This window comes from Cupressus sempervirens, chromosome 4 (genome assembly GCF_028749045.1).
Source record: "Cupressus sempervirens isolate cs-2001-9-10 chromosome 4, ASM2874904v1, whole genome shotgun sequence".
Taxonomy (NCBI): Eukaryota; Viridiplantae; Streptophyta; class Pinopsida; order Cupressales; family Cupressaceae; genus Cupressus; species Cupressus sempervirens.
The window spans coordinates 657,071,002-657,086,703 of record NC_143121.1 but is presented as its reverse complement, the minus strand read 5'-3'; the positions used below and the strand labels follow the sequence as shown (position 1 = coordinate 657,086,703).

Below are 15,702 nucleotides of genomic sequence, written 5' to 3'. Positions count from 1 at the left end.
TCCATAGCTTCCCCTATGTCCTCTACTATCTCTACCTCTTCCTCTATTCTTTGAGGTCCATTCTTGCTTCCTCTTTCCCTTCTCTTCCACCTTTAGAGCAATTTGGCAGCATTGATGGACTATTTTAGGGGTAACGAGGCTCATGTCTTCTTAGATGGACCACTTGAGTCCATTCAGATATCTTGCCAATATAATGCTTTCATATTCCACCACTTTGGACCTTAAGCATAGTTTTTGAAATTCTTTAGTGTAGGATTGTACATCCATCTCCTTTTGTCTAAGATTCTTCCTTTTCCTATGCAGTTGTATCTCATAGTCTTCAGAGATATAAGCCTGCCTAATTTTAGCCACCATTCCTTTCCAATTGACTATGGGGCTCTTTCCTTCATTTTCCCTTTCTATTTAGACAAATTTTCACCAGGTTAGAGGAGTATCTCTTAACGTTGACTTTGCCACCTTAACCTTTTGAGCATCAGAGAAACCATCACACTCAAAATGATTCTCCATTCCTTCAATCCAATCCATGATGATATTTGGATCCATCTTGCCACTAAACAAAGGAATGTCTTCCGAGGCTTTTCTATTTATTGCTTTTAGTGTCTTCAAGAAAGGCTCCTCTATTATAATAGGGTCTAGTGTTGGGGCTTTTTCCTCAAACTCTACCTTCTTCTCTTTGGCTTCCTACTCTTTTTGTTCCATCTTGTCCTTAACTTTTTCTGCCATGTCTTGGACATCACTTAATAATTGTTCTAGTTGTGCCATAATTTGCCTCAATGACTTTTTGTCTTCCTCTTATTCTTCTACCTTCTTGGCCAATTCTACATTTGTCACCATCTTGCTAGATCCACTGGATTCAATAGTTGACAACATTCACCTTGCTCTTCAATTGCTTTTCCCACACCTTTATAAGGCTTTGGTACCACTTGATAGGGAGAGGGGATGAACTATTCACTAGTTCATGTTTCTAGTTTACCACTAAGACCTAAGGTGACTTCCAAGTCCAAAAAATGGATCTATTGGATCCCTCTTATGTAGATATCCCCTAATCCAAAACCTCACTCTTCTATCTTGAGTAAAATTCTTCTCTTGCCACTTGCTAAGTTCTCATGCTTGATGAAGAACACTCAAGGTTCCTAAAATTTTCTCGGTCTTTCTTTGCTAATCTTTAGACACATCTTGTAGGGTTAGGGAGATGCTTCAATAACTCTCAACAAACTTCTTTCATTTCCTAAGACAACTCAAACCATTTATCTTCCTTACAGATTTCACACTTTTCACCAAAATTGGGCTAGTAGAAAAGAGGCCCAATTAGCCCTCCTGCTTCGAGAAAGAAAGGATTTACTCTAATTTTCTCCACTACCCAATAAAAATTTCATTCAAAGTCTTTCAATCATTTCACTAGAACTCACAAATTTTCTAGGTTTTGGGTCTCAAAAAGGCCATACAACACCTCTGCACAATTTGAGGGTATTTTTTGCCTTTTCTACACCTATCTGCTTCATGGACTTGTTTGGTGCCTTACAAGATTGCTACCAATCTCTACTTCTTCTGAAGGATTCTTAACTCACTCCCTTAACTACTCCATGTTTTTGTCTTGCTAACCTTCACAACCCTACCTTCTACAACCTCTACAACATTACTCTTCTTTAGCCAAACATGCAATAGCCTAAAAATGCTTCCATGGCTTTTGAGTGCCCTTTCTTCTGTAGGCAATAAATATATAGAGTACACTCACTATCCCTAAGAGGCCATACTATTTCTATGATGGGATAGTGAGTTACATGTCTCTTGATACCCTAATTTCCTGGTTCAAGAATGTGAACTACCAAAAATGAAAAGATTAACAAACTTAAAAACAAACACACACACACACACACACACACACACACACACACACACACACACACACACACCTTCTTTACTGAATCAAAACTACTCTAGAAATACAAAAGTGCAATGCCAAGATGTTACAGCAACTAATTCAGCACACAAAAGCTCCCATTTTCTCTCTGTTTTGTCTTTTTTCATACAAATTCCACTCTATAGCATATTGTTTGTACATTGACACCTACAAACTAGCAACATTAGGGTTTTGTAAGATTATATACTACCTCTTAGGTCTTTTTCCATCACAACTAGGGTTGACATCGATCTCCACCATGTTTAGAAGGGGTTGTGCAATGTTGTCAAACAACATTTGTAAAGTTGCAACTTTTGAACCTTGCAACTTTTACATCTTTGTTTACATCTTTTTGACATCTTTTCGGAAAATTGGCTAACTCTTAGCTTTCCAAGGCTAGAGACCCTTCCCAAGGCTAGAGACCTATCCTAGGACTTCATGACAAGGAGGATCTTACTAACTCTGAGGCCCCTCCTAGGATCCTTATAACTTCCTATCCCCTAACCAATATTGCCAAAGCACACAACTAGGTCACCAAACCTTTATTCTATTTACAAAGATCTCTTAGAGCATAGAAAAACAAAATTTTGATTGGTGAGGGCCCTATTTCTCAAGGTTCCCCTACACCAGTTAATAATTCTGATGTGAGGTTTTTATGGAAGCGAGATGAGGATTACGACACTTAACCAAGCTTATATGTGCCACAAGTCATCACTATTGATTATATTTTTCATATCTATGACAAGAATAATGCAAAGTATATGACGATGTACATGACACAAAAATTCAGAGAAAGATTTATGATATGGTTCTTGATTTCATGACTATTAACACTACTACATGGTAAGATGTTTTATGACAATTTCTAAAGACGAAAATAGACAATTGTCTCAACTTTCATTTTCTTTTATTTTTTAATTTATTTAATTTATTTGTATTTTGATATTTTTTGATAATTACATTTCGCGCTCATTCTTTCCCTTACACTAAGAAATGAAATGATGCGGTAAATATGGCAGGCTCGGCTCAGATCTACAAGCACATACTACCATATGAGTTTTTTTTGCAGGGGCACATGAAAAATTGACAACAAAAGAATCGCCATTAATGGGTTCTGCTATTTTAGGACTTTTTTACCTTCTCTCTGAAGCCTCTCAAAGAGAAAAGAAGAGCCTGATCACTCAAAGGGTATTCGTGCTTTCTTGAGCATTTTGGGCACAATTTATGCAAAGTTCCAACAATTTATTTTACAAAATGCAGGCATATGAGATATTCTGTAGCTTTCTTTTTGCAGTCTTTGGTGTTCTTGACGCCTCTTGTGTAGAAGGCAAGGGGCATTTTGATTTGGGGGAAATGTGGGTATTTTGAAGGGCAGATTGATGAAATGATCAGAGAAAACAAGGGATTTGGGAAAGGAATGGAGATGTGAATGTGAGGGAGAGGAAGTGATTTGAGCTAATTGGCGGCAATGAAGGTTATTATTCCATGGAGGGTATTTGGGGATTTTGCAGAGAGCAGGTTTTGTATTCCCTTTCTTACGATTCTGCAAATAATGGCCATAGAAATCGATTGTATGTGCGAGAAAAGGAAGTGTGAGATTTTCCTTCAATCAAGATGCATCTGATCTCCCTAGGAAGAAATTATAGGATTTTAGTTATTTTGACAGTGTGGATTAGGGGTTTCGATGCGAATCTTTGAACTTCCATGATTGTTTTTATTTATTTATTGTTTCACTGTTGTTGAGATTCTTTATAGTTTTGACAATTGTTGTAGGGAATTTGGTAATCGCATGATGAAGCAATGGTGTGTTGTTGATGGTGGGCACATGGGGGACACTGAGCTTGAGTAAGGAGAAGCCTCTTGTGATTTCAATAATGACTTTGAACCAGATGCTTCCCCCTCCTACATTGTAAGTATTTGTTAAAGTTTTATATTTCTAGCATTTATTGATTAGATTACTGGTTTTTATTTTGATCTAGGGCATTGAACAGATTAAAATGAAATAGCCTTCATGCAATAACAAATGAGCAAAATTAAAACAGGGTTCGTTTCATTCAGTTACTAGGAGTTTGTGTTAGTAGGTAGTTAATAGTCTCTGATCCAAGGTTTTCCAACTATGAGGAGATTTGAAAATAGTAGGGTTTCCAGCTATGAGGAGGCATGAAAATAGTGAGAAGATTTTTTTGGTAGGGTTTCCATGGCTTTAAAACTAGTGGTTTTTCAATGCTCATGTTAAAGTGCAGCTAAAAATCAAACACATAGCTTGCAATGAGAGATTATTGTTAAAATTTATGTTTTTCCTTTATGTAAAATGGGTTTAATGGAATCTTAATATTGCGAAGAAAGAAATTAAATTTTTTTCTCTATTTATTTCTTTGCTCTGCTGTATTCTTTAAATAGTTGGTTTAGGCAAGAGTCTATATTCAGAAATGTGTAGTTCAGTCCTTCCCATATAGCAAACCTTGAGGAAATGTTCAAAATAGCACTATATAAAATTCTCTAGTAGACAGAGTTTCCCTAAAACACAAGTGATTACTTAATTAAAAGTCATTGTTTGAGGAACGATATGCCGGGTTGTTACCACTATTTCAAGTGTGAAGAATCTCTAGTTTACAGAATAGAAGCCATCTAATTTGAAAGGGGAAAGTAGATCCAAAGACATCTAAAGAGTCATGGATAGTAATAAAGTTTTAAAATATTAGAGCAATTGTAAGTTTTGTGAAAGCTGGACCCCAAAGGAGAATTGTTGAAGCTATCTCAAAACTGTAGAGGAGTAATTCGTACATAGATAATAAGAGATCAACACCAAAGAAAAGGAGGGATGATCCTCCATGTGTTTGAGCTTCCAAGTAATTTGACCTTATTTATTGTTTATTTGTAACCAAATAATTAGAAGGGATGATCATATAGCAATAAGTATGTTTAGGAATGATCTCACCATTTGTATCTCAATGAAAACTTCATGGAAGCATTGGGTTGCAACTTCAGTGGATGAATTTCAGCTCATAATTTCAATCCTTTAAATTTGTACTTATCTTAAATATTTGCACCTTGAATATTACTCTTGGCAAGTTAAGAATATTTTATTAATATGATACCACTTTTATAGTTTTCGTGATCTGAATCAACGCAGAGCAGTTTTTGAATACTATATGCCTTATATTTTGTATATACTGTAACTTGAAGGTACTTATATCAAATACTCAATGAAACAAATAATCCTATCAATAAGGTATTTGGCTGACTTCACATGAAAAGCTCTTCATTCATGAGTTTACAAACATCAGATTGCTTCTATAAACATTGCATCCATATTGTAAATTACTAAGAACATAGTTTACTATGTATGTGAAAAATCTGGGCATGTTGTTTGAAAATTGATCCTCAATAAACTCTCTAAAATGATAAAAATTTATAATTACTAGACTTGAGAATTATCTATATGTAACTTGGAATTGAAATAGGTCATATCTTATTTGCATGAATGAAATCATGTTCTTCCTGATCTTGGGAATTTAGATTTTGTGCAGATTTAGATTTAGAATCTAAAAATGAATGTTTAGAAGAAGTTTATTTGTCAACAAATGTTTACAATCAATAGATTGCTTTCCTTGATTTAATTCATTGAACTATATGATGCCAAAATTTCAATAATCTCACAAAAGTTTGAACTACTTGATCACATGATACTTGTTGAGGACCACCACTGACATGTAAAATAGGCATCAAAATCTCTGAACCTGTCTCACAATTAGTTTCATTTAGGTAATACATCCTATATTGCCACTGGGGCTGGTTTTTGAGCATGAAAACAATGACATATCTTTTTGGTCCTTTTCCTAACAAACTTCTGAAATATAATTTCTATAACTTGTCAAAATTTGAATAGATCAATTTTTCCACAAGCATAGATGTTGCATTTAGGCATTTATAGATAGGTTTTGATATGGACATTTTTTTCTTTTTACTATAGTAATGATAATAGTGGATTTTCTGCCATGTTTAATTTTTTCCCGATTCTTGAACTTTTAGATTATTTCTTTAGAAGATTGGCCTAACTCAAAAAGGATGTGGATGGTAAATATTGTTTCTTGTAGGTTGAAATGTTGATGGAAGAGGTATTATGGTGCAATATGAAAAATATGTCCCAAATATAGAAACAATTGTGAGTTAATAAGCTTAAACTCTTCTCTTGTGCATTTATTTCTATATTTCCATCATAGAATGTCAATTTACAAGAGTTACTTTAGTTCCAAAATTGGCTTGTAATCATGTTCATGTCCCAACTTTTATAGATATTTACCATGATTTTCCACTGGTTTTCACTTTGTGCAAGTAATTATTAGAAATTATGTGCTTGTTGAGACTTTTTTCTCACACCAAAAATGTTTCTTTCCCCTCCATTGTACTTATGATATATTTGGTTGTAGATTTTGTTTGTTAAGCAATAGGTTCTTGTATATACTTTTTACATGTTTAAAATAAATTGGGATTTGGTTTATTGCTGAGTCTGAAATATAATTTCTATTAGATTGGAAAGCAACAATCTTTATTTGCCAAAATAAAGCTCAAAGCTTATTCAAAGTTGGCCTGTTAAAATTTGATCTTGTTCAAAATCTTTCAAAATGTGACTGCTGCAATCCAAGTCACAACAATTGCTAGAGGGATTTGATATACTCTTCTTGATTTTATTAAAGTTTGTATATATTTCCAGCGAGAGATAAGCGTTAAAATGGTTTTAACTACTAGCCCTTATAGAGGATGAACTAAAAGAATGTCATCTCCTCATTTAGGCTGACTTGTATAATTAACTAAAGATATCAACATTATTGAATATATGGTTGTGCGCCTAGATTTATTGCCTAATGAGGCCACACATTTCATTTTTTGAGGGCCCAATTAAATTATTTAAATCTGATCCTTAATCTAGCTTGCATGTTTCTCAAAAGTCGTTTCTAATTCAAAATTTAAACACATATTAAAGTATTTAAGCTCGTGTATTTTAATTAGGGAATACTTCCATTCATTTAATGCCTTGATCTGGGTTTATTTTAGGCCTATAGGGGCGACCCACTACATGTATATGCCTTGATTTTAGTCCATAATGTTACATACCATATTATAGGGCTTGGCTGAATCAAATTTAAGTTTTATCTAAATGTTTGCCTCGATTTTTGGTCCACATTTGCCACACACCACATGGTTTAATTTGAAGAAGGCCCTAAATGAGTTGAAGTCTTCCCTATTATTCTCAAAGCCACATCTTTGGGCCCTGTTTTATTGACTTTTGCCCAAAATTTGTCCTAGTTTTAGCTAAAGTTAAGCTTGATTTATCCAATCAGAACCATATGTTTCAACTCAATTGATCAATCATCCAGAGTAAGGGCCTTTCAATTTACCTTAGTCAGCCCTATCAATTCTTAAACTCACATACTAGACTTAGGGGCCCAATTTGTCAAGTTCTAGGTATGCTTTTTCCTTCAATCATATCGAACTAGAACCTGATTTAATTATCTAAGTTCATATATTTCAATTTTTAGTTTGAGTGCCTACATCTTATGTATTATCCTTGCCAATCAGATTTGGGCCTCAGGCTTATGTACTGACCTTTAGGGGGGAGGGCGCAATTGAAGGCTCATCTCTTAGAATTATGGTCCGATCCACTTGTGAATTATGTGTGAAATTCTATGCTTAGAATTTCTTTCAATGAAGTAGACTTAATTTCCCAAAGCATAATTTTGTGGTATTCTACGATGATATTTGTCTTTGTAGTACATTGATTTATTTTAGTACTAGTCTTCTATCATAATCCTACTAAATGGATGAGAAATAAGAGGTTAGTCTCCACAACATAAATACGAGAGTGATGTCCCTTGACTACTTTTCTTTATTCTTTGTTATTTGTGGCTTAATAAAACTGATAAATTAGTGGCAACAAAGTAGGTCATGTTTTTGGAGAGGGGTTACTTGGGAATCTCTAGTGAAAGGATTGAAACTTTGGTTGTTAAGGAAGGTTGTGGGTGTGATGCAAAAGAAATATAGGGGCTAAACTCTGGATAAAAATTTGGTTGTGATATATGTTTAGAAATAATGTGAGGAGATATATATACACACAATTTGGTAAAAAGATGATTATTAAAAGGATGGGAGAAGCAAAAGCAGTGGAAGAGTCATTTTTAGCCTTTGAAATGGTATGATAGGCTTGTAGATCTATGCATAGGTTTAGAATAATCAAAAGGAGTTTAGGTAGATGACCTGCTTGACAAAATGCCTCGGAGAATTCTGATGAGGATTTGCTTACAAGCATAGTAGATGTTTTTATTGTTTTGGCATTGGCTCCCAAAGTATGATTGTTGAGAAGCATATATACCTATGCACTAGGTTGATAAAGACTCCAACCTAGGATTATGTTTGGAGTCATTGATATGATGAGAGAGTATTCATTCTTATGACTCCTCTTCAGTTTGATCTCCTTGAACTACAGTGTGTGAAGTTGTGCCTTTGTTGATTTGGCTCCAATGTTCTGTTCTGATAGTTGTAGAGACACACGTGGGCCTTGATTTTTATTCTTGATGGATTTGGGTGGTGGAAGATGTTTTTTTTCAATAAGTAGTCCAAGAAGAAGCCAATGATTATAAGTTCAATCTCTAAGATTTAATTTTGGTAAAAAAATCTTTATAAGTACTCTGTTCTTCTCCAGAGATTACAACAGGTAAGTGAAAAAAGTCTCCTAATAATCAAAACCCCCAATGTGGAACTATGATTCCCAATAAGATTTCTAGAAGATGGTTTGTATTCTTGATGTTTCAAAGAACTAAATTAATGGTGATAATCATGTTAAATGTGGCCTACTTTTCCAGAATTAAATTCTATTCTATTAATTTCTAGTTACAAATTGATTCATGTTTGGGACATTCTACACAGGATTAAATTGAAGTGCGCATGTATGCAATCCTTTTATTATTTAACTATTTTTATTTTTTGCTTCTACTGCCCTGCCTTGATGGCTTTCATTTTGTTGCTTCAATGCAATTGCAGTGAGTATTTCAAGAGCAACAGCTCCAGCAGCCCTTCATTCAACTCATCGTTTCAGGCCTTTCCTTGACACTGAGTGTAAGAGCAAGGCGGAATAGAAAAGTGCGTTGGAGGTGCCTTTCTTAAGAATGGTAGCCGGGGAGGCCAGGCACTTCCCTGTGGCGATGGAATCAAGTGTTTAAATTTATACACTTGTTATTAAATTAATAAATAGTTAAATAATGGTTTTTCCTATAGGCAATATTAATATTGTTAGTATTATAATAATTTTTTGACTTCTAATCTTATATAGATGTGCACCTTTTGTCCCTATCCACTATCAAGTTCTAATTCAGCTCTTGTTCTCTGTGGAATATCATCTTCAATATCATCAGCATCCTCTTTGGATGTTTTCGAGGTGTAACTCTCCGCCAATAAATTCAAGTCTTTAAGGAATATCTCAAAATTTTCATTCGCAATCCCGTTATTAACCAGCTGCATTCCACACTTTTTAACTTGAATGTTCCTCCCTTTTGCTTTCACATTAATACTATGAGCAGCCTGCATCCTTTTAACAAGCGAATGTGTATCTCCATTCATACAAACGTATAACTGATCTCCCTCAATGTTCTGTCTGTTGCTGAAAGTTGTAACCCAGATTGTTTGATCATCTGCTATGATGGCCGGCTCCATGGAATTTCCAGAAGAGGATCTGAAGTTGCAATACTCGTGCATGAAGTTTAGAACCAAGCAAAGGAAAATACTTCCACATTTGGTGTTATTTTCTATAGGATAATTTAGTATATCTGTGAACTTATTGTCATTTAGAAAATGATCCCCTGTTTTGAGTTCCAAGCACCATGGAACTCCATTTGCATGGATGCAGACTTCTTCTAAATTGGGCATATCCTGCCAAGCATACATCAATGTCAAAATCACATTTAAGGATGCTCAAGAGATTAAGAATTTTGAATAGAAAATACAGAGTCCCACATACCTTGATATACTGATTAAGCTCCAATGCAGAGACACCAGATCCCCCAAAGTATAATGTTTCTAGTGATTTCAACCCTTCGACTCCAGACAAACTTTTAATATTTACACAGTTGGATATGTTAAGCACTACCAGGCACTGACATGAGCTAAGCTCTGGCATTTCTATTAAGTTTTCACAATTGCATAGAATCAAACTTCTCAACCTCTTCAAACATGACATATTGGGTAATCTTATCAATTGTGTACAATTGCCCATGTCTAACTGTACAATTTCTTGGGGAAGAATAGGAAGTTCTTCAAGAGATTGGCAATTATTCAAGTTCAGCTTCGTTAAATTAGTAAGCTCACAAATGCTTGAAGGTAGTTGGCAGAAAAAAGTTATTGTCTAGGTTGAGGATTCCCAGAGTCAATAGATCTCTGATCCCTTCATGAAGACCATCTAAAAGATTGCAGCCATTTGCATCAAACCACACCAGTGATGGAAGCTCAGAAAAACTTGACGGCAGTTGCATTGAATTAGGATTATGCCTCATTTCCAAAATTCTAAGGTTTAAAGGATTTCCAAAAGTACTGGGAAGGTTGAGTAATCTTGGGCAATCATTGATATACAATTCCTCTAGCTGAACAAGCTCTCCAAATTCCTCTGGTAAACAATCCATGCTACTACATTTATTCGTTTCAAGATACCGCAGACAACCGATTTCTCCAATTGATGTAGGTATACTTCTTAAACTTTAACAGCCACTTAAAACCAGTTGTTTCAATGAGAGATTTCCCAATGAAGGTAACTCCAGAATAAGCTCTAAAAACTGTATATCAAGTTCTTTTAACTTATTGAGCTCTCCAATTGAATTAGGAAGAACTCTAATGGACAAGCAGCCAGCTAAAATTAGCTTTTCCAAATTAACGAGCTTACCAAAATTTGGCAGATTCTCAATATTTCTTGAAAATTCTATATCTAGTTCTTTTAGAGCCGTTAATTATTCCATGGCCCATGGCAACTGCTTAAGTGAAGAGCAATGGCTGAGTGAAAGTTTCTCAAGTGATGAGTGCTTAGAGATACCACATGGAACCTTTGCTAAGTTTCTGCACCGGGAAAGATTTAAGCATTTGACTCCTTCTAGGATACCAATGGAGTCTGGTATACTCCTCAAGTTGGGACAATCTTCCAGATCCAGCACCATAAGTGCTAGGAAGATTGAGAAATCTGGAAGCCTCTCTAGATATTGAGCAGATCTCAACCGAACCAAATTGAGATATTTGAATTCCTGTCAAAAGTAAACCAGATCACAATATTATGAAATGTTGAAATAGAATCACCTACGCCTACCAATAATGTGGTTTAATGATTATTATTGATGAGAAAATCAAGCTTCTAAAAGAGATCCTTGACTCCAAAGTTCCTGTAACTCACTAGGAGAACCCTTTATATCAGAACTCAAATCTAGTACAGTTAGATGATTTGCAGAGCATTCCCATGGCAAATATTTCAATGGACAAGAATTCCAACGCAGCCATCTCAAATCAAGACATAAATTTAGAAAGTCCCCATTAACATGTTCTCCACCAATCCAAAGCAATTGCAGATTTTCCATGGGTGAAAAGGATTCTGCTTTAAGTGCTATATTGCTTCTGTCCATTCTGGACATAGAGATACTTTGAATGCTCATAATTCCCCATTGAGATATAAATTCCATTATAATCATAAGAGTACCGATTCAAATTGCTTGATAAGTTTAAGTGTTTGACATGCCCATCTTCCTAAACACTAAAATTCTAGTAAGAATCTTGCAGTACTAAAATACAGATGGATTCTTACCAGGCCTTCCTTTATTACATAGAGTGCATCTTCCAGTCTCCATATTCTAGTACGTCCTCCAAGGTTTGGAGACATATCTGCAACCATTTCCCTTCCCATGTCTTGCAGAAGATCATGCATTATAAACTAATTTTTGTCATTTATCGAGACAAGTGAATTCTGAATTAGATTTTCTAAGGCTCTGTTTAGAGTATGGCCAATAGCTTCCCAGAACCTTGATGTTGTTTCCAGGTTCTCTTTCCCAACAAAAAAAAAGGCAATGTCTAGAAATATCTCAAGCTCATGATTGGTAAGAACTTGTGTACTTACACAGAGGCGCCTGTGGATGCCCTGGTCAATAGTGTTTGCTAAATGCCTCATAGACTCATCCCAATATTTGGTTTTTGTCCTGCCATATAAGGATGCCCCAACTACTTCAAGCAAAAATGGATTTCTCCTGCAAGCTTCTACAATCTTTTGAGATCTGTCCTCATAGCCATCATCAGGATAAGCTCTGAGAAATGCATGCCAGCTAAATAACTAAACACTCTTCAAATTTTAGCATGTCCATTTCATAAATTTTATCTGCATGTACAAAAGCAAGTAGCTCTGTATATCGGGATATTAGGAGTAGTCTACTCCCAGGCGCAAGCCAATCCACACTAAGGGCTTCTATTTGCATTGAATGATCAATGCCATCTAAGATAACAAGTGCCCTAATGGATCCCAGATGAGCTTTCATCAGTGCCTTGCAATGCTCAATATTCTTCACAAGAATGTCTTTTCTTGAAAGATCTTTCAAAATCTGTTCTTGCAATTCGCACAACCCCTTTGCCTTAACAAAAGTGACAAAGCTACGAGCCTAAAACCTAGGGCCGAGGCTATTGAAAATAGCTTTGGCAAGGGTGGTCTTCCGAATTCCACCCACACCACAGATAGCTACTACTATTTTTAGTCCCTCTAATGCCAGGTCAAGTTTGTCAGTCATTAGCAGAATTGATTAAGAGTCCAAGAGTGAGAGAATCTCAACCTCATCTCCTCATATCTTATGATTCTTCGTGCACTATTTGATATTTAATAAAAGGTTTTTAGTGCCAACCTCAAATTTAAGTCTGGAAAATCACACAAAACCAGAATTTACTGTCCATAGCTGGTCTGCAATGGCCATTGCCATTGGCTTCCTCTGCCTATGAGAACTCAGAAAACATTAAATTTATTCCAATTTAGATCACTAGAACTTGAGAAATGGATATCTTCAGAAAAAGTGCGAAGAAATTGCACATTCGTCAGTGGGGGCCTGAGGCTTGTATAGGCCAAGGAAAAACTCCAAATTGCTGCTTCAAATATTCAGTGAAATTGTATGTTGTAGCCATGTAGAGGAGGTGCCTGATCAGTCACTCTGTACCTATCACCAAGTAGGTGCGTTTGGGGCCCATTCACTTGGGGAGAGGCTACCAGCTCCTGGCCTTAGAAGAGGCCCCCCTACACGCACATAAACACCTCCTCTACTCTTGGGCGGTGCCATGTCTGTCGCTTGTTTCTGCACTTGCTTGGGCAAGGTACTTTTCGCATTGATCCCCTGAGAAGGAAGGTGAGGGTGGGTCTCTACCAGAGAAGTCCAGTGGTCTCGTCTCTCTCATTGCCACACAAACACCTACTGATCGAAGGATAGACTGATGCTGCAATAGACTGGAAGACTAAACCGGAAACACAAAATAAAGAAACGACAACCAATTCGGATAGAGGGGGGGTAAAATGAAAAAACCTCCATGCCAGAGCAAGGGGCCAATGGATCGTAGTGTGTGCATGATGGAAATCAAATCACATATCTCGTTTGTAAATTGGATTGTGATCTAATAAAAGATATCACCGTCACTTATAATAGCCTATTGGCTAAAAATTGTCATGTTAGGTTATTAGAGAAAATCAAAATAGAGCAAGATTATTATTAAAAAATATTGTGTGTAAATTATGTTCTGTGAAATAATAACATTGTTAAGAAAGAAAAAAAATGATCCTATTTATTTCAGTGCTACTATATTATTTAAATAGTTTGTCTAGGAGAGAGGCTTCTTTCATAAATCTCCATCCTTGTCCTTTCCAATGTATCAAACCTTAAGGAAATGACAAAAATAGCTTTATGTAAAAGTCTTCTAGTAGATACTCTTTCCCTAAACCACAGGTGAATGATTATCAGAAGTTCTTTCTTGAGGAAAGACACAGTCAGAACAGATTCAAATATACCAGGTGGAGTGAAAAAATGATTTTATAACATTGTTTCTTATGAATCATCTAAACAAATGATCCAATATTTTTATTGATAGGTTACTCATGGACGGGAATTTCAAGACAAATTCCAACTCGTGATATTTTTTGCAATAGAGCCTTTTTTAATCTTAACGTCTACCCAAAATCCTCATTCTTGTCTAGGAAAAGGCTTGCTCTCAGTCACACCAAACTTACTAGATGCTTTCCACTTTTTTTAATTGAATTTTTATTGTGGTTATAAAATTACTTTTGTGTGTTCAAAATGAAAAGGTTTGCCCAATTTGAACAACGAAGAAGGGATCACTGTCATTGAAGGAATGCCCTAATTTTGTAAGACAAGTGGAGTGGGTCTAGATATCCCATCCCCACTGCCCAGTAGCTAGAACATTATGGACATCGAAGATAGGGATTTAGTCCCTAAGAATATGTTCTTAAGGAAATTTAGTTAAGTGATGCATTTTATTCCACATCTGCACCTACAAAACAACTCGGAATTATCTGCGTTGATATGTATGCCTATTCCTAGTGTCTCAAAGAATTTTTAAATTTTTTATTATCTATTTAAGTGCAGCTAGGACTTCTAAAACCTTTATCAGTTTTATTAGGATCCTTAGGAACCGACAAAACTATATTGATTCTGTTTCAATAGTTGTTAGACGTGATATTTATACCCAATTACAAAATTGAAATAAAAAGGTCTGACTGGACACTTTCAGAGCTGCAAATATTTATGAACATTGTGTGGACTCAATGAAATTTTGGACTGTTGTGTTTGTAAAGTGCCAAGTAACAAGCCCAAATTTTTAAATCTTTAATATGTCCTTGATATGTGAACCACACTTTAGAAACCTTAAAAGGTCAATTTTGAGCACGCTGCAAATTTTGATTTATACTCACAAAAATTAACAAACTACTGTAAATATGAATGGAAAGTGGTCAACTTTAAATGGGTTGGTTACTTTTTAAGACTTATATTTCCCCAATTTTTTTTTTCCTTCACCATCTTTGGAATTGATGATTGATTTTCCTTTTTTTTTTCCAAGAAATGCATTTTATGTAGGAAAAGCTATGAATATTGATTTGTGAGGTTTGACTGAACTCTCTTTCAGGTACAAACAATTGCACAAATTTTCAACCAAGTACCCTATAGTTTTTATTTATTTTGGAAAAATTGGGAGATCAGTGAGTCTAAGGAAGAATCACTCTTATTGCAAGGGTGCCTAGTTTGTGCTAAAATTTCATGCCAAGTCTAGGGTACTTCCTATTAGAGCATTTAAAGAGCTACATCAATTTATATTTATTATTAACCATTAAAAGGAGATTAAAAAGATTCGTTAGAACTTAAGGAAATAATAGTGGTCATGAATGAGGATAATTAGTTTAGTGCACAACGGTCTATTTTTAAATTTTATTTTAGAGTTCATGGCTTCATCTTCTTTTGATAACAGGTTTTTTCTATGGCATAGAGAGCAGAATGCTACATAGCCAAGTAGTGAGAATAAGAGAAAAATAATAAAATCTAGCATTAGAAGATGTCAATGGAAGGTTTCTCTTATGCATGTAAAATAGCTAGAATAGTTCATCTACTTTCACTTTTTCTTAGTGTTCATACTGCATATTATCTACACACAGATGCTCAGAGGTTAGAACAAAGATTTGAGTGAAACTTTCAATGCAAACAACAAAAATGCAAATGGAATAAATTATTGCTTTGTACCTCAATTTT

General features: G+C 35.3%; 1 protein-coding gene across 1 annotated transcript; it reads right to left on the bottom strand.

Moving 5' to 3' along the window:
• Positions 1-10,644: 10,644 nt before the first annotated feature.
• Positions 10,645-13,233, bottom strand: LOC149562958 (uncharacterized). Its single transcript, XM_089828040.1, has 6 exons — positions 13,121-13,233; positions 12,833-12,895; positions 12,039-12,222; positions 11,730-11,855; positions 11,003-11,178; positions 10,645-10,774 (listed from the first exon to the last, which is right to left on the bottom strand). Exons 1-6 carry the CDS (start codon positions 13,231-13,233, stop codon positions 10,645-10,647), a joined length of 792 nt encoding a protein of 263 aa, XP_089684166.1.
• Between the last annotated feature and the right edge of the window lie 2,469 nt (positions 13,234-15,702).